Source organism: Lissotriton vulgaris, chromosome 12, assembly GCF_964263255.1.
Source record: "Lissotriton vulgaris chromosome 12, aLisVul1.2, whole genome shotgun sequence".
Classification (NCBI taxonomy): Eukaryota; Metazoa; Chordata; class Amphibia; order Caudata; family Salamandridae; genus Lissotriton; species Lissotriton vulgaris.
Window position 1 is genome coordinate 574,552,566 of NC_141700.1, and position 19,872 is coordinate 574,572,437.

At 42.0% G+C, this 19,872-nt stretch overlaps 1 protein-coding gene across 2 annotated transcripts in view; it reads right to left on the reverse strand.

The window, feature by feature from the left end:
* Window positions 1–19,872, reverse strand: part of LOC147677777 (fatty acyl-CoA hydrolase precursor, medium chain-like) — a 239,784-nt gene that overhangs the window by 15,463 nt on the left and 204,449 nt on the right. For both annotated transcript variants that reach the window (XM_086945434.1, XM_086945435.1), the window contains exons 12-13: window positions 15,997–16,143; window positions 10,725–10,797 (exon numbers count right to left, since the gene is read on the reverse strand). In XM_086945434.1, the coding sequence (XP_086801560.1) occupies window positions 10,725–10,797; window positions 15,997–16,143 (220 nt within the window). The remainder of the gene's footprint in view (window positions 1–10,724; window positions 10,798–15,996; window positions 16,144–19,872) is intronic.

The following is a 19,872-nucleotide window of genomic DNA, read 5'->3' on the forward strand; positions in this document are numbered from 1 at the left end:
GACATTACCAGTCTCTATACATGCATTGACCATACTAAAGGCTTACATGCGGTGAATTACTTTCTGCAGAAAAGACCATTGAAGTTGGCGATGCACAATGAAATGTTACTGGAATTAATTGAATTCTGCCTTAGAAATAACATATTTCTTTTTCAGGATAACATGTTCAGACAAGTCTCCGGCACGGCGATGGGTTCCTGCTTCGCCCCCAGTTAAGCGAATTTATTCGTGGGCAGGTGGGAGGAGCAGGTAGCCTGGGCCCCAGAAAACGAGGAATGGTCAAATAAAATTGTATCTTGGTTTAGATACATAGACGACCTGTTCCTAGTCTGGAATGGCTCGTCAGAAGAGGCAGAATGTTATGTTAAAGTGTTAAACAATAACAGTTGCAATCTGGTTTTTACTGGCCAGATAAGTTCATTATCAGCCAATTATCTGGATCTGAAAGTGGAGATATGTGATGGTAAAGTCAAAACAGCACTTTACAGAAAACCCCCTGCGGGAAACAGCACGCTACATGCGTCTAGCAGCCACCCCCACAGCCTAGTCAAAAGCATCCCCTATGGGGAATTCATGAGACTTAGACGCAACTGTTCGTTTGATTCTGATTTCAAAGAGGCTGTCGTTGAAAGTACCGGCAGATTTCTGGCAAGAGGTTACAAGAAAAATCTCCTAGACAATGCACTCCGTCGTGTTAAACAACTACAGAGGGAGTCATTGTTTAAAAAGAAAAAAGAGAAAAACAATCTGGAAGAAGGGAGGTTTTGCCTAATAACTACATACTCTTGTGATTCAAATAAACTCAGATTTCTGATGAAGAAACATTGGCATGTCCTTAAGACGGATAACATTATTGGTATGGACATCCCACCGGCACCCCTTATTACCTTTAAATAGGCAAGGTCTCTTCGTGACCAACTAGTGCACAGTCATCTAGATCCAATAGCGAAGAATACTGGATCAATAAAAGAAGCTAAGGGATTCTTCCCCTGTGGAAGATGCAAAGCTTGTGCATATAGTAAGCGTGTACTATCCTATGAAGTGAAGGGATGTAAGGGTGGCAGAAGAATTAATAAATTTATGTCTTGCCACACGAGCCACGCTGTATACTGTCTACGCTGTCCCTGTAAACTTATCTATATAGGGAGGACAATCAACCCAGTGAAACTTAGAATCCTGGAGCATATGAGAGCAATTGCTAGCAAGGATTTTTCCTATCCAGTCGCTCGACACTTTGCGATCAAGCACAAGAGCAACAGGAATCTGTTACAATACTTCTGTTTGGACCATGTCCCAGATAATGTCAGGGGAGGGGACAGATTACTAAAGCTCAGGAGACTAGAGTCACGATATATAGTGGACCTACAGTCAAAGGTCCCTGCAGGCCTTAACAGCGGGGAGGAGATGTCTATACATTTAGGCTAAATGAATTCACAGAGAGTTATACAGCTAAGGTATCTTATGGAATTCGATTTTTTGCACGTGGACTGATCATATATCATGTATTTAGATGTATTTCTCCATAATATCTATCTTCTAGAACAAATTTGAGAATTTGCAATTATATGTTTCAGGATAGAAAATATGAAAGTTTTGTTGTTGAGTATGTCCAGAGTGTTCCGTTATCGCTGCTTTCGGGATGGGGGATATTGTGTGACAGATATTCACTTTGATTCTGGACCAATGTTAAATTAATTCTGTGTAACGGTCAACGGTGGTTTATATTGGAATGAAATTGATGGTCATATTGGTTACATCATAGGGGATGTAGCAATCCGAATTGGGTTGCAATAGCCGATCCACGGCTTGATATCTAATTAGAAATTAACACTGTTTGACTGTAATGATAATCAATGAAATGTGTCGTTATTTGTAAATGTTCACTTCTTGTAAATATGTTATTTACACATGGCGCTTTATAGAAGTTATGCGCACTTGTCCCCCTTATGCACTTTCCACCTTGTTGACCGCTCACAGGAGGGACCTCGCGACCCGGCTGGGTAGCGATTGCCGATCCACGGCTATATTACATTCCATAGTCACAGACAATTAGGAAATGTATTGCTGTCTGAGAAATCTTGACTTTGTAAATACTACACTTACAAATGGCGCTTCCCGCATAGAGACGTGTGCGGTTGTCCCTCGTTTGTGTTTACTTTTCTTGGCCAGATGTCTGTTTAAATAATGGCACCGCACAGAGCGTAAATGTTTGACACCGAGGAAGGGAGCTTTCCCGAAACGCGTCTGTCGAGATAATAAAAAACTCATCTGTGCTGAAATCCTGGGAGTGCTGCCTTTCTTTTCATTGAAACTGAGAAGTGGTTGAGCCTTCATACTTATCGCGGTACACCACCGCGTTGCAGCACCCGCTTTGAAGAGTGACTCGCTGTTGGTGTGGTTTGAAGCAGGAATATATATATATATATAACCCACGTTGTGAGGACCGGATCGTTCCTCGTAGCGTGGATAAATCCTGACAGAACCAGACAAACACTATCTTTGTGAGGACTGATGTTAGACTTGGCTTTTTCTGCGGGTTTTCCCCACTGCTTTTTGAGCTCCTGCTTTTGACCTATTTTAAGTTGATTTTAGGACTCTAGGCACTTGTCTATGCTATTCAATGGTAAAGGTCTTATGCTCTCTATGCAAATTGTGTTATGATTGGTTTTCCATGATTGGGATATTTTATTTACTAGTAAGTCCCTAGTACAGTGCACTGTGTGTGCCCAGGGCCTGTAAATCAAATTCCACTAGTGGGCTTCAGCACTGGTTGTGCCACCCACACAAGCAGCCTTTCAAAGGAGTCTCAGACTGGCCACTGCAGTGTCTGCATGCAGTCTTTACTGACATGTTGACCTGCCCAATGTACTCACTTGCCAGGCCCAAACTGTACTTTTCTACCGTAAAAGGCACCCCACAGGTAGGCCCAGAGTACGCTCATGGGTAGGGTGCAGTGTATGTGAAAGGTAGGCCATTTATGTAATCACTGTTTGGGTTCAGAATGACAGGAGCTGGGGATGTGTATTCATAGTAAACAGACACAATGGTGGGGGGGGTTGAGGTGTGTCCTGCCTTTCCCGGGTGACTCATAGCCAGGCTCAATAGACCTGGCTGGATTTTGAGTAGTGCGAGGAGATGTCATTTGCACACGAATGGACTGTGACTGCCTTCCACAAAGTTATCTCCATCACCCGTAGAGAACCTGGGCTGAGCCATGAAGAACTGGTTCATGTATGCCAGAGGGACTGTGTTTGTACCAACTTCAAAGGAAAATGTGATATAAAAATTGGGCCCTGACCTCAGAACGTTAGATTACTGCTGGACTAAGGAATCTGCCAGGAAGAAGAGCTGGAAGAGCTGTGACTAGAGAATACCACTTTGCTGTGTGCTTCGCTGGGTTAGCCTGCAATTGCTGCTTTTGTCTTGCCCAGGGACTGGACTGGACTGTTGTTTCTGCATACTAAGTATCGCCAAGGGCTTGATGTAGAGCTTGTCTCTTGCTGGAAGTCTCAGGGAAATCAAAGACTTTAACATCTTCTGGGTACTGACTTCTGGAACTGGATGTTTCAGCTGCCACAGAGGAGAAAGGTAAGTAACCCACCACTGTCAATAAAGCTTTTGCCTTCTCTGTGACCTGAAGGCAACACAGAGGGCACTGCTGCACTTTACTCTGCAACCCGGCGGTCACCGGCACTGCCATTCAATGCAGCCACAGAGCCGCTACTTGCACCATGGCCTTAGGTCACAGCACTTCGCAACGACGAGGCTGCGTGCACCACAACCTGCGAACACTGCTTGTGAAGAACACAGAGCGCCATCCCACTTCGCACCGCAGCCCTGATCTCACCAACGCTCCAAGCTGACACCAACGCCACTGCTTGTATTTTGGTCCCACTGATGCCAGCACCATTGACTCCAGATCATCAACCGATGCCACTGCCTGCATCACAACCTGTGGACCCTGCACATTGCATTGCCCCACCTCACACTGCAGCCTTGGGTCTACCGATAACAACGCTTCAGCAACAACAATGCTGCTTGCACCGTGAGCTTTCAGCACAGCAACAAGCAACACCTCACTTCGCACTGCAGCCCTGGTTTCACTGACGCCGCTTGACGACCGTCACTGAGCGGCTGCCTACACTGCGACCTGAGGGTACAACGCGCTGCACCGCTCTGCTTCACACGGCAGCCCTGATGCCTGCCGACGCCAGCCCTCCTCACTACAAATTCATGGAGTTCGACCAGCAACGTCTGTGACTTCAAGGGCCTGACAACTCCTGCACCGACTTCCAGCTAAACGCTTTCCAATGCCACTCCTCCATAGCTCCCCACAAGGACTGAAGCCCTGCATCTCCAAAGGTATTGTTTCAAGGGTCCCCCTGATACTGTAGCTGACCTGCCTAACTCCCCGCAGCTATCAATAAAATGATGCAGAGAGGCCAGTATGGTACCCTTGCAGCCCCGGGGTTTACCACCTCCCTAGCACTATTTGTAAAATGAGTGCCTCCCCTACAGTCCCAGGGATCTCCACCTCCCCAGGGCATTAGTCACAATTTTATTTATGTGGGGGTTGTCCTAGACAATCTCTGCGCCCTGGGGACTGCCACCTCCCCAGGACAAATGTTGTATTAATGTGGGCGGAAATATGACAGAAATGCAAGTGGGTCATGCGGGCCACCTGCTCCCCCAGGGACCGCCACCAGCCCAGGGCTAATTCTATTATTAATGCAAGGAGCTCCAGTCCCCCGGCGCCCTAAGGACTATCACCTCCCTGGGGTGTAGCCTGCAAAGGAGAGGGGCATGTGGCCCCACTCCTGAAGCCCTAGATGGCCCTGGGTACCGGCAACCCCAGGACATAGCTTTACCTCTCCCGTCAATCCATATCAAATTGTGCTCCGCTTCAGGAAGTTAGAGCATTTTGCTTTTCCTTACTCAAAGTGGAGCACAATTGCTTGTTAGCGTGTTAGTACCTCTGTCTGTGTCAAAGCAATACCAGCATCTGCAGGAGCCGGGCAGCTGGCAGGGACCGTGGATGCTTTGAGGCTCAACTCGAAACAGTGCAAAAGTAAAGAAAGACTTGGATTTTGGAGGAGTAAAATTTCCTATTCCCACTCCAAACAACTGAACAGTAGGGAATGTGTTGAACTTCTGAGGGGCTAAAATTACCATTCTTACTCCAAACAAGGCAACAGTAGGGAAAGCATTGGATGTTGATGGGGTAACATTTACTAGTCCCACTCCAGTCAGCCTTACAGTAGGGTAAGTGTTGGACTTTGGAGGGGTAACATTTACTATTCCCTCTCCAGGTTGTACAACTGTAGGATACCATTGGATTTCAGAGCGGTGAGGTTTACCAGTCCTACTCCAAACACAACAGTGGGGAAAGTGTTGAACTGCAAAGAGGTTAATCCTACTACAGTCTAAACATGAGTAAGTACTTCACTTCAAACACATTCCATAAATAAGTAACATCATGAATGAAGAAAAAATATCAAACTCTTAATATAAAAAAACTAATTAACATAAAAACATGTAGATATGTAATGTAAAAAAATAAACAATAGTAAATAATTGTTGTTCAATTATTACTTAACTTCACTCTATATCCCTACAAACCAAGCAGCCCACATCTAAAATACAACTTAGAAAAACTGATTCAATAATGTATATATTTAATATCAAATAAATATTTAATTAATAATTAATTGTCCATTAATTATGTATTTATAAATGAACTTCATCGCTTAAACTCCTACACACCTAGCAATATAAAATAATAAAAAAATTAATAAATTGTTAATTAATTATTACTTAATTAACTTCACACCCACACAAACCTAGCAGTCTGCAACCAAAATATCAGTAAAGTAAAATAAAAAAGTATTACATATATTACTGAATTAAAGATCAATTAACTAACTACTTAACAATTAACAGTTAGTTGCTGATAATTATTACTGTATTAACCTCCCACCCTATATCTCACAAATCTAACAGCCCGCAAATAACATAACCAAAATAAATCAATATTATATAATTTAAATAATAAATATCAGTCATGTCATTAAATAAAATGTATTAAAAAATTTATAATTATTAACTTATTAACTTCCCACTTTATCCCCTATAAATCCAACAACCCCTACAAAACTCTAAGGGCCAGATGTAGGAGCCTTAATAGCGGTCGGAAACGGCCGATTTCGGCCGTTTCCGACCGGTATTTGGCTTTTGAGATGTAGGGGGCATTTTATTTACCGAATCGGTAAATTTACCGATTCTGTAAATCAAGATGTAGGTGGCACTGTAATCAGTGCCACGGGCCCTTACCGAATCGTTATTTACCATGGAATACTATTCCATGGTAAATAACGAATTCCAGTGTACATGCACATCTGTGCATGTATACCTGTGCCATGTGGCACACAGACATGCCCTAAGGGCATGTCTGTGTGTCAAATGGCACACAAGCCAGAAACAGGGGTGCAACAGGGTGTCAAAGTGACACCCTGTCATCCTTGCAAAATCGGTAATTTTACCGATTCTGTAATTACAGAATCGGTATTTGCCATTGATTCCTATGGGCTTCAAGGCCCATAGGAATCAATGGCAAATACCGATTCTGTAATTACAGAATCAGTAATTACCGAATCATACAAATTCGGTATTTTTACCGATTATTTTACCTACATAGCAATTACCGAATAGTGAATACCGAATCTGTAAAATTCGGTATTTACCATTCGGTAAATTGCTATTACCTACATCTAGGGCTAAATTATTATACATGTTTTTAAAAGTCTGATTTACTTAAAATTATAAACTATATTTACAAATGTATACTTATATTTGTATATAAAATAGTAACACATAAAATGAATACATCAACTAAAGCACAGTCAGATAATAAAAAAATAATATTTTTAACCACTGTGTTAGTGAAAACGATATTAAAACATCAATAATTATTTTAAACAACATTACTTACCTCAAAAAACAATATTCTTGTCAAAGATATTTGTGCATCACGATATTTGTATGTCATAATATTTATTTTCAGATATTTCTGTCTCCGGAAATATTTTGCCCAATATTTTGTCAAGACACCTTGGAGGATAGTAAGGGCAACTTACACTGCGGACAGCTGCTCGGTGCCAACTGTGGGAAAGGACAGGCCAATCTAATACAAGCATTTGAACATAGACAGAGTGCAAACGCTGGCCCGAGGATTCTTGCCAGCATCATAAGGAAGTGGAGAGGTTGGCAGAGGTGCTATTATTTACATGTGATGCCGTCAGAAAGATGCTCTTTTGTCCATACATGACAACCTTCATTCATTTCCCTGACATTTCTCTGACAACTGCCTGGGTCAGGAACTCACCTTGCCAATTCTTTTCCAATGAAATAACTATTTTATTTTGCCATTAATTGCATGCAATACTGTTAAGGTCAAACCTGACTTGATGGTACACTACATTAAAGTTAACCCTAAATAAGTTTTTTTAATGTAATGCAGCTGTTCAAATGAAGCAGGACAATTGTTAATAGAGTGATTGAGAGACTTAGGGCCTGATTTAGCATCTGGCAGAAGGATACTCCATCACAAACATGGCGGAGATTCCATCCACTTTTCTACAAGGATATAGTGCACGTGCAATAAGGCAGATGGGATATCCGTCACATTTGTGATGGAGCACCTATCCACCAAACTAAATCAGACCCTTCATGTCGCTGTTGAAGTCAGTAGAGATGAACCATTTTTGGGAAGGAGCTGAAGGTCTCTGATATTAAGGTCTCTGACATGATCATACTTTTTACTTTTGTTTTAATTGAATTTTAACAAGATATGTTCTGTTTTACCTTGCTTTTATGGTCTTCTTCGAAAACCGAATAAAGATAATTTTGAATTTGATCATGTTATTGAGTCAAAGCAGAAGAGGCAATTCGGTGCCTTGATACCACTGAGATCAGTTGAGGCACACCAATGTTGAGAGCTTGATGCTGCACTATGATGCAATTGAAGTAAAAGTAGTGGAACCATTGTTTGGAGACTGATGATGGCTGTAGGAAGGTGTTGTTATTGAAGCCAGCATGGATATACCATTATTGCAGTGATGAGGTAGTTTGATGCTGTTAAGTAAATGCACATGATATATAGTTAGGAGGATGATGTTAAAGATTTATGTCTCATGGGGAAGCTGAATCGTTGCTGGGAGTGGATCAGTTGAAGTGCACAGTGGGAGGGTGGTGCGAGCTTATACTAGAGATTATGGTGTACCCAATAGAGCTGCGTCATTGTTGATAGGGTATGCAGACTATTGATCTCATTGAGCTATAGGGTGTGTACATTTGATTGGAAGGCAAAGCTATGACATCCTCTTCGGAGTAAGGCCAATGAACTGAAACATTGTTCGGAAGGTGATGTCACTTTTTGTTTTGTATTAAATGCAGGAAAGATACATATGGGAATGCAAAGGTATCACTGGCTAAGGACCTAAGTGAATTGCACTTTACAGATCTCACCTTTGCTATCTAAGACAAGACAGGAAAAATATTTTTCTTTGACTCGTATAAAATATTTTTCTACAGGATGTAGTGGCGTATTTCCTAGCAGGGTGACATCACTTGACGGATTTTGATGATCCCACCTTTCCTCACATATACTCAGGCTGGCCCACCGGTCGGGTAAACCTTCCACTTTTAGGTTTGGTGCACCGTTCTGAGCTCAACTGACACTCCTTTACCCTAGGGTGGAATGTTCTCTTCCTCATACTGCTTCAAACGAACTTTCATACCGGCTGTGATACAGCATTAGTTTTTCTACTTACTCTCTAAAGGATTCCCTTCCCTTATTATACACTTCCCCTCTCTTTCTTCCTGTGTTTTCTGCACCTAGAGTACTTTAAATAAAAGTCACCTTTGTCTTACACTCAATATTTGGTTAATATTTGGATTCTAAATATGTATATATATAGTATATGATGCTACAGCCCTGAAGAAGCCCATTTTTGGCCGAAACGCGTTGGCTGTTTACCTATGAAAACCAAGCACATCTGCATTAAAGACACACTAAGGCTACATACAGCAATGTGGACTCATTTCTTTCTCTAAACGCAGATTTTGTGATTTACTTTGTATATATATTGCCTCTCACACCCCTTGAATCAATGTTTAACTTTGTCGTCAAGTGGCAGCTGGCCATCAGAGGTGGGCAATATTTTGGAACCTACGTGACTTGACTTGGCAGTGCAATCCTCCATAACCCGGCTGCCTTTATCGAAGATTAGTTACTTTTTGTTTTGTATTTAATGCAGGAAAGACACATTGCGGAATGCAAATGTATCACTGGCTAAGGACCTAAGTGAATTGCACTTTACAGAGCTCAGCTTTGCTATCAGTCTTCCTTTTACCTCAAAAATACGGAATTTAAACCTACTTTTCCGTTGCAACCTGGGAGTCTCTCCTCCAAGGCTCGTTGCCTTCATACCATTTTCCTGGCACTCTGGTCCCACTCTCCAGTGGTGTTCACTCCTTGGCTGCAGACTGCTGCAGTGTGGTGGAGGAGGCAGTCTGGATCAAACTTATTAGAGACTGGGGTTCATGCCATAAGAACACGATGTCAAGGGGCTCTTGACATCTACCGGCGGTATCCAAATTTGGACGGAAGGCACATTGTATGCAATTCATTGAAAGTATTTTTGTGCGCGCCTGAAATCTTATCTTTGCTTTTTCAGACATATGCGTGGATGATCTGGTCAGCTTGCCAGGAAAACAATAATGCCATGTTTATGGTTAATGGCACTGGGCGCCACTAAAATCAAACCAACAAATGGAGTAAAAATATTTGAAACACATTTCGTGGGTGATGGAGATTTTTGTGCTCAAAAACCTTGGGAAATGAATCTTTTATTGTTTGCGTTGATCTATGTTGCAGAATCAGTTAAACCTGCAATCTAGTGCATCAATAAAATTACATTTCTAGCAGAAAAAGAAAGTAAATAAGACCAGATGAAGTAGTGTGGCTCACTGGTTAGAGGCGGCAGACCCGAGAGCAGAGGACGGCCCGGGACCAGGGTTCGATTCCCGGCGCGGCAGGTTTCTGGACCAGGGTCAGCTGACTCGATAATTCTCTCGCCTCGGTGCCCACTCTGATCAGCGATCACACTCGGCAACTCTGGGCATTAGCTTGCCTCATCTTCACTAACGGCCCCACCAGACCGCTGGGGATAACTGGTCTCACCATGGAGATACCCATTAAGGGACCATCTCTCAGGGAAGCCAGGAAGGGTTTCGCAGCGGTCTAAGCGCCTTGGGACCCTACGGGTAAGTAGTGCGCTATATAAATGCCTATACATTTACATTTACAGATGTGAAAATGAAAAAAAGGCTAAAACAAAGTTTTTTATTACCCGTTCAAAAACAACCGGCAGTAAAGGATAATAAATAAGTCTCAAACATGGGAGAGTGATAAGAGAAACCTGTGTAAGAAAGATGGCCAAAGGTGTTTGGATAAACATTGAATTGTTGTGGGTCTTTGCAACAATGTCTACTGTAAAACAGCTAACTTCAGGGAAAACAGACAACATGTTTTGTGGATACAGGAACATAAAAGCCAATGTGAAAAAGGAGCAAAGAGCTTCTGAAAAGTCAGGACGTTAAAAATGAATGAAGCAAATAGACATTCCGAGTTTTTTTTATCTTATAAAGCACGAAATTACCCTTACCCATTCCTTGCAAAGTTAGCCCAGTATTTCATCATTGTTTTGCACAGGTTCTTCTCCTCCGCAGTAAAGGGACCTGAAAGGGCACATTATAAAAACATAACTTCAAATCAAGGTTTACAATAAAATGTTGTAACTGGTCATTTCTGTTCACTTCTGTCTCGATTACTAATACAATTTAACGTTGTTGAAATGTGCTTCATGTTTTGTGGTGTTAGTAACAATCAAGTGCCAGTGGACGAATCCGTATTAGGGATTTACACATTAACACCTTGCCTATTCAGAGGTACCTCTGTTTTACTGTCAAAATCCGCCTCAATTCTGAGTACTTCAAATGTAATCAATATAATATCTTCAAACACTAAAGAAGGTTTTTGTTACACCTATATGCAGATAGACCCAAGGGACCACGTGGATGTATCATTGCTCCTTCCATCAGGCACATCCCACCCCCCTGCTCTTTATAGAAAATGATGTATGGCCTCTTCCAAGCATCAATGGCAGTGCTCGTGTAGCTCCACCTTTGGGTGGCATGATCATTCTGCCCTCAGAGGAGGGGCTTTGAGAACTCCGCCTGCTCTATTACAGATATACATGCCGGAAAGAATGTTTTAAATGAGGAAAATCATGCATATGCCTCTAGAGTCTAGAGGGAGAGTGAGAGTACTGGAAGATTGATTACGTTTGAAGCGGCTTAGGTCCCTTTCGCACAATGAGGTCACTGAAATGATGTTGGATGCATACATGTAGACTCTGTTGGAAGTCCACAGAATTCTCTTATCATACAATGGGTTACTTACTAGGATAAAAGGAAACAATAGGGTTTCCAATGGCCCTACTCTGGCTCATGTCCACTTGTTTGGAAACCATATTATCCTCATACACTATGGCACTTTTTTTGTTAGTGAGGAGCATTATATAATGACAACAAAACGCAACAAATTATTTCATGCTTATTTTTAGTGAATTGTTGGTAGGCCACCTTGACTACCATCTCGTAGTTTGCATCGGAAAATGTATCTTCGCAATGTTATCAGCTCTAAAAATCGCATTCTTTAAAAACCTTTGGTACCTTGCACATAACACACCTACATTTTTCATTGAGTATCATAATAGTGAACATTTCATATGATTGACATCCACAACTGTCATATCCCTCCTAACAGGCCACGCCTGTAGCCTGGGGTACAACATTCGGGTTCTTACGGGCTCATGAAGATAATCCTATAGAATATCTCCTTTACAGAAATCAGATCCCCTATAATAAGTATTCTTGATAAATGTTACATACACCATATCATAATCTCATCAAGAAGTTTCATCAGCAATCAGGTCCAAGCCAGGATTTTCACAATGCAAATCTTCTACCACCCCAGGTTTGTCAAAGTTAGTAACCAACGCCAATACCCCTGCCTACTAAGGTAATCTTTGAGATTCCATGAAACAAAATGCTTCTCTACAGGCTGTAAATCAAGGGCATATTTACAAAGCTCCTGCACCACGAGAGCGTCAGTTTTTTGGCACAGCAGACAGTCCAATAACCCCTGTTCAGGTCCTCCTCTTTGATCTCTCTTTCGCCCTCTAGAGGTGGGTGGTGGGTGGAGAATTATCTCATTATATGTATTTTCAAGGGACTGCAAAGATTGGAGTGGCAGGGTTTGGGAGGAAGGGCATGTCCCTGCAACATGGCTAGAGCCTAACAGAGTCTAAGTATTTAGTATTACCACAAACCTCCCCAAAAAACTAGAGGTCCCAGACTGCATGCTCCTAGCATAAAAATGTGGCTGAGGTGTTGTATGTGACATGGGGATTCCTGGCAGCTGTTATTTTTTGCACGTGCCACACGCAGTCAGTTTTTATAACGAGACACCACATTCATGGGGAACTCATATGTTATCCAGAGAAATGGTGGATGTTATGTTATGTTACCAGTATTTGTTAAGTGCACGTACAACAGTCGGTTTCATGGGGCTGGAGTGGAGGCGAGTAGGTTTAGTTGCTGTTGAGCAAGGCATTAATTGTATACCTGTCATCATAACTAGGGTTTTAACAGTTTTCTGAATTTCATGTAGCTGATCTCCAGGGGGAAAGAGTTCCAGATTGTGGGTGCGATGACTGAGAATCTGGTGTCACCCATTCTCTTCTTTTTTAATTTAGGTACCGACAGATAGTTCATAAGGGTTAGATCGCAGTGTGCATTTTGTGGTGTACTTCTGGATTCTGGAAGTAATGAAGGTGGGACTTTCTTATTAAGTGTTTTGAAAACAATGCAACCAGTTTTAAAGATTGTTCTTTGTTCTACATGCAACTAGGGGGGGTCTTTCATCAGGAGGGGGATGTGGCATTGTTTAGGCTGTTGATATATTGATATAGCTGCCTTGTTCTGGACAATTTGAAGCCTATAAATGTGGCATTTAGGTAGGCCCATATATGGGGAGCGACATAATCTATCCTACAGAGGACAAGGGTGATGACAACTTGAATAAGGGACTCCGGGATAAGGAATTTCACAATTTTCCTGATTCTGCGAAGCATTGAGAGGGATGAGCAATTCACTGCACCAATTTGTGGGTTCATAGAGAGGTCATCATCAATATTCATCCTGAGACTCTTTACTGATTTTTGGGAGGTAGGGGATTCCCATTTTAGGAGATTAGAAAGATGCAGTCCAATATTCCAGCTTGCTTGTAGGGATGAAGATTTCGGCCTTGTCCGAGTTTAATTTCAGATGGTTGCTCTTCATCCAGTCACGGATGAACAGCATTGTGGTTTGAAAGTTCTCCTTATATTTAGGGGAGTTGCCAAACCTGAAGAGTAGTTGAATGTCATCCTCATTGCTGTAGATTGTGCATTTCCTTCTGTTGAGTGTGTGGACTAGAGGGCGAATATATAGGTGGGGAGAGGAACGAGCTCTGTGGGACTCCACAATATATATAGACTTTGGAAGAGTTATGCAAGGTTAGAAGGACAGATTGGGAATTGTCCTTTAGAAAGGAGGTAATCCAGTCAAGCGCCAGACCCCGGAGCCCCTTGACCTTGGCGTGGTCCACCAGGAGGTTATGGTCTAAAGCCACCAACAGGTTGAGGGGGACTAGCGCCTGGGTGAAGCCTCTGTTGCATTTTTCATGCATATAGTCCATCATAGAGAGGATGAATGCTTCTGCGGAAAGGGCTGGACAGAAACCTGCCTGATATGAGTATTTGTGCTACATGAGCTTGAAGTACCTTAGCCAAGAAAGGTAATAGGGTAATGAGGCGATAGTTTTTCAATGTAAGCAAGTCTTCGCCAACTTTCTTCTGGCGGGGTTCCAACATAGCCTCCTTTAATATGCTAGGTACATTCCCTAGCTTGAAGGAGGGGTTAAAAAGGGCCAGGGCTGTGTCCGGGACTTTTGAGACTACTGTTTATTTTTTAGGCGGGTAGGTATCATTTGATATCATTTGGAGAGCCCGATTTTACTTTGAACATCATGTCCTAGAGACAATCCTTGCTGATAACAGGGAATGAAGATAAGTTGGCAGCAGTGTGCTCCCATCCCCCTTCTGTTTAAAAAGGCTCCCTTGAGCCACTGGGATGACGAGCTCTTGGAGATGCACCTGTGCGCCAGGGAGAGGTACAGAGACCTGAGAGGATTGTGGCAGCTTTCTCAGCAAACCCCAGAAGAATTTCGTTTTATCTCTACTGATGAAGGATATAATCCAGAAACACATGTGCCTAGAGATTAACAGCACTAACCTGCACCAACTTTGGTGAAACACTCTGCAAAATTTCAAGTAAGCAATCAAATTGAACTGCATTTACCAGGATGCAAAGGGGTGAACTGTGCTGGGAGGTGAAGCAGTGTGCTCCCATCCCCCTTCTGTTTAGATAAGGTGACAGAGTTCATGTCTTTCAGGGTGATCTTATTTGAGAGGCAGCTTGTAGGGATGTTTTTTTTAATATCGATGTTGTCAATGAAGGAAGTATTAAGTGTGTCACAGAGAGTCTGACAGGGGGCGATGGGTAGTTTGACTCTGTCAGGATTTGAGAGTTTAGAGACAATTTCAAAGATCTCCTTGGGTTTGTTTGTATATAAGAAGATTGTGTTTGTAAAAAGGTATATTTTGCTTACAGAGTGTGCATTTTGTATTCCTTGAGGTGCTTTACAAAGATTTCCTTTGTATCCGGGAAATCATTATTTCACCATTTACCTTCACAGTGGCACAAAGCCCTCTACGACCTAGGACCCGAATGCCTCAACACGCGCCTGTCCTTTTACACCCCCACCCGACAACTATGATCGTCCAATCAAGCCCTCGCCGCAATTCCACGCATCCACAGATCAACCATGGGGGGTCGATCCTTCTTCTCTTAGCGGCCAAAACTTGGAATTCTCCCCCCACCCACCTCCGCCTTACACAGAACCACCTCTCCTTCAGAAAGCAACTAAAAACGTGGATATTCGATAAGTAAAGTACCCCCGCTCCCTCAAGCGCCTTGAGACCTTCTGGGTGAGTAGTGCGCTATACAAATTTTGAACTTGAACTTGAACTAGCTTGGCTAGTATTAGGTCGTCTGTGAACCACTTGGAAGCATCACACCACCTAACCTGTTTTGATCTATGTAGTGGGGAATGAAAATGGCTGGCACTTGTTAACCAGTCGGAGATCGCCTTTCCATATTGATTGATGTTATTATTTGGATCAGGTATGGTTGTTGCCCGAGAGTCACAGAAGGAACTCAGATTGACCCATGACTAGCTCCTAGAGAAAGTTCCCGGATGAGGAGGTTTTTGGGGGGACAATTCAGTTAATGAGAATTTGATATGATGGTGGTTGTGACCATAAGCTTGGGGATACTGTAAGGTAGGACAGGGACAAATGCTTAGTCCAGACTTGGTCTGGCCCTTGATATGTGTGGGAGAGAGCACATGTTGTTTGAGGTTTGAGCTGCTAAGATGGGCGGAGAAGTCCATAGATAATTGTCCTCTTAAGCACTGATGTGCACAGCAAAATGCTAATTGTCAAGCATTTAAACTAATATGGAATAGAGCTGCCTGCAAATATTTATCTTATAAAAAAATAGGCAAGCCAAAACTACTAATTAGGTGGTCGGGATCACAGACCGGGTGTCGGTCAGTTCCATGACCGATGCAGTGTCGGGCAGAAGTATCACTGAATTTCAAAAATTGGGAAATTAATGAAAAATATCTACTGGAATGCACAAAACATAAACATTAAAAGCAGGAAATCATGAGTTTTTCTGCTTCTGATGTAAAATGAAACTATGTCTTACCCATATCGAAGTCTCCATCAATGAAGGCTCCACCAAACACAAAACCAAGCTCATCTGAATGATCTGCTTTTACAAAGTCTGGTCTCAGGTTTTGAAATTTATCTGGCCGATGCTGAAATTCATAGAAGTAGACTGGAAGCCCAGTAGCTGATAAACAGAAATAAACATTCTCAAAACCAATATTGTCAAATTAAAAACATCATATTATTTATTATTTGTCAAAATATAGCTGAAATTAATCTTATATGGCTTTGGTTTATTTGGAAATGAGTACTTACCTGATAAAAAATTTGAGATTTTCCAATTGGTAAATGCCTCTGAAAAGTCCGTACAACACAAGCTTGTTGCTAATGTCGGAATTCCTATGGACTATTTTCTCCACTTAGTAATTTAGGCCAATGTGCATTGACCGTTGTACAACAAAAGCACTTTTAAAGCAAAACAAATTCACCAAAGTATCTTGTTTTCACAAGAACTTTGTCGGATAGACGACCACAGACAGACGATTATAAATGAGGTCAAGTCTGAAAGGCTATTCTACTAGCAGAATGTACTGGTAAAAATACTAAGGAGAGAAAATAAAAGCAAGGATGAATACTAAAGAAATACAAAAAACGGACACTGCTATTTTCACAGAATATCTGGAAAAAATGCCCTACCAAGTGAATTGTTTTGATCAGTATTATTACATCCTGGTGATTTCGGATGACTAGTTCTGGTGTAGGACTTTGATGGTTAGTTGAGCGGGTTACATATACACTATATTAGAAAGAACAATGATGTTTAATGGTGTCAGATTCCTTTTTCCAAGTCAGCTGCACAGGTTTCATTAGGGATCTCAGATTCCCGCATTCCTGCTCCATCAGCTTCTGTAGCATCACATATTATCTCCAGCTCTGGTGGGTTTCTTGCAGACAGTGATTTCTTAGAAAAGGTATTTCTTGTTGTTGTTGTTGTTTGTTTTTTTACGTTGGGACTGTTTGATGAATTTGCCAAAAACGTTTTTTTAAATGTGCATCCATTTTGCGTTCTTCATGGTTTAGTGCAGATACGTCAAGTAGGGGCAAGAAAAAAAGGTTGTCCCAAAAGGCTGATTTCCCATATTAATTCCTATTGTACTTTGATTCAGAAAAAACAATGAACAGAATAACACTAAGCTTGATACAATTAGAACTTTACTCAAGGATTGTGCCTTTTTTGTTTGGTGGAATATCCTGCAGTAGTTTTGGAGGAAGTCGCATTACAACAGGTGCTGGTGTTGGGCCAAAAGAAGTTACATTATAAGAATTACTGGACCGTTAATTTGTGGATAGCTCAGATATGGGTTAGCTGGCATCCTAGAATAAAAAAAACTGAAATAATAAGCCGAGCCGATTCGCTAAGGAAACTTTCTCTCCTGCGAGGTACTTTTGAAGAGCAGATCTGGATCCATTGATCCAAAATTATCTGATTGGTTCTCCATTACATTGATAGAAAATGTTGGGTCCACCAATGCAAGGCACAGGGACATGGTCTCCAAGCTCTGAACAAAATTAGAAGAGGGCACATCAGGGGAAGGGTTAGTATGCCTTGGCTCCTAGGCCATTGTGGCAGCGCATCAAAGTGACTTTCCACTTAATTAAAAGTTTAAAAAATCGTTAAAACATATTTTTTGAAAGCCGTAAGAAAGAATTACCTGGAGTCCGTCCATCTAGTCAAACCCGCTGTGCAAGGCAAAAGGCGGTGTGCAACTGGAGTTGGATGCCTATGGCAGATGGGAGTGTAGTCTAGCCGGAGACCAGTTCCTACAGCCAATTTCTACTGTGCATGGCCAAAGGCTGTGCACAGCGGCAGCGTTCCACCTGCTGGGAGATGGGTTCCAGCCATGCACAGCAGGGGTTGGTTGCCGATGGCAGCAGGGCTCAGGGCTGCAGGGAAACCACAGCTGAACATAGCTTTCGGCGGTGTGCACTGTGGATAGGCTGCCTGCAAAGCGTTAGGAGCAGAGCCTGATCTCTGGCATGGCACTGCAGCCAACTCCAACTGTACCTGGCTGGAGGCCATGCACTGCAGGGGTTGGCCTCCTGTGGAAACTTGGGCTCACGACCTGGGATGACCACTAGTGAAAGATCTGGTGCACGGATCTTTGAATGTAGTGTATGATTACAAAAAATGGCCCATTGATAAATGTTGGTGTCATTTGTATATATTTATTGGCATAAATAGAGTCGGCACATTAGGATTTGCGGCTGGTGTTTGGTTGCATGGCTGTTGTACGAGTTATTAATTGAAGTCTTAACCATACCGTACCTTGCAAATGTCAGTGCTGTTTGTGTTTTATAACCCAACTGTACATTAACTGTGATTTTATGTGAATTTCTAAGGTTTTGTACATACAAGAAAGCCAACCATAAATCCACCTTGACTATTGGTTTTTCAGTTAATGAATATATTTGAAATTTATTAATATATGTAACATGTTTTAGTGCTTTTGTTACACAAAATGCAGTGGTATAAAAACCCACATTTAAGAGGGAACCCTGTAATACAAGAAATATGTCAAGGTGGCCAGTGAAAGATGGATTCCATTATCATAACGACTACCACCAAACCACTCTGAAGAGCATTAACATTGTCAGGGTGCTAGCATTATGCAGCATGGAAGATCAATTGGTCATCAACGTTATCTTAATTGCACAGCAAGAAAAGCAAATTATGTGGTACATTTTGAAACAGTTATATTTTTATCTATTTAAAACAAAAATAGCATTTTTTGTGAAATCTGCAAATGTAACAAATTAAGTTGTAAATTATGTGGCAAATGCAGTAAACCCATAATCATGTAGTAAATGCTGATGCACAAGAATTGATGAAATATATTGACCATCGCCATAGCCCACTGTTTTATTAAGAATTTAGTGAAGACAGATAAACGAAGCTTAAACGTTACAATTCCAATAAGTGTATATGGTTAGCTTCACTTTGAAGAAAGATCTTTTTCAACATAAGTGCTTCAAAACAAAAATTTACATTTCACGATTCCCTTTGAAATACGGGAAAAAGCAGGTTTGTAGTCCTCAAAGTCTATTCACTGGGGAAATCAGGAGTCAGTGAAAAAACTATAGCGAGTTGAATACCAAAGTCAGTCCAAGACAAAACAAGGGTCAGCACAAGGAATAGGGAGTAAGGAAACTGAGTCAGCAGATGAAGGGAAAAAACAACGAAGGTAACAGAATGAAATTACTGGTGCAAACTACAGCATAATGCAGAAGAGTCGAAACACCAATGTTGCCAGACCCAGTCTTTAGCGTTTATTAACCTTTTAAAGGTCTTTCTTTCTGACCTGAGGCCACATTGGAGGAGTGTGGCTCACTGATTAGAGCGGCAGACCCTGATGCAGAGGTCTGGCCCGGGACCAGGGTTCAATTCCCGACACGGCAGGGTCCTGAGCCCAAAAATGTCCACGGACTCGATAATTCTCGCCTCGGTGCCTACTCTAATCATGGGGTCCCACGCTGCAACTCTGGGCAATAGCTTGCTTAATCTCCACTACGGCGGCCCACCCGCTGCAGGATGCCTGGCTTTCACCTTGGGGATGCCCAGTAGGGGTTCTCACAGGGAAAAGCCAGGACGGGTTCCCAAGGCAAGCGCCTTGATGCCTTCGGGTGATATGTGCGCTATATAAGTCGCAATACATTACATTACATTACATTAGGCACACATTGTCCGTCTGTATATTGTATTGTGACCTTTTTGTTGTGGAAAATCATTACTTAATAATAATCTCAATTGTTTTGAATTTTCCTGTGTGCAGTTTCTTTATTTGCATTTTCATTTACATTGTAAATTTGTGATACATACGTACATTACCTCCTGGAACCTCTGTAACTTCTGAAT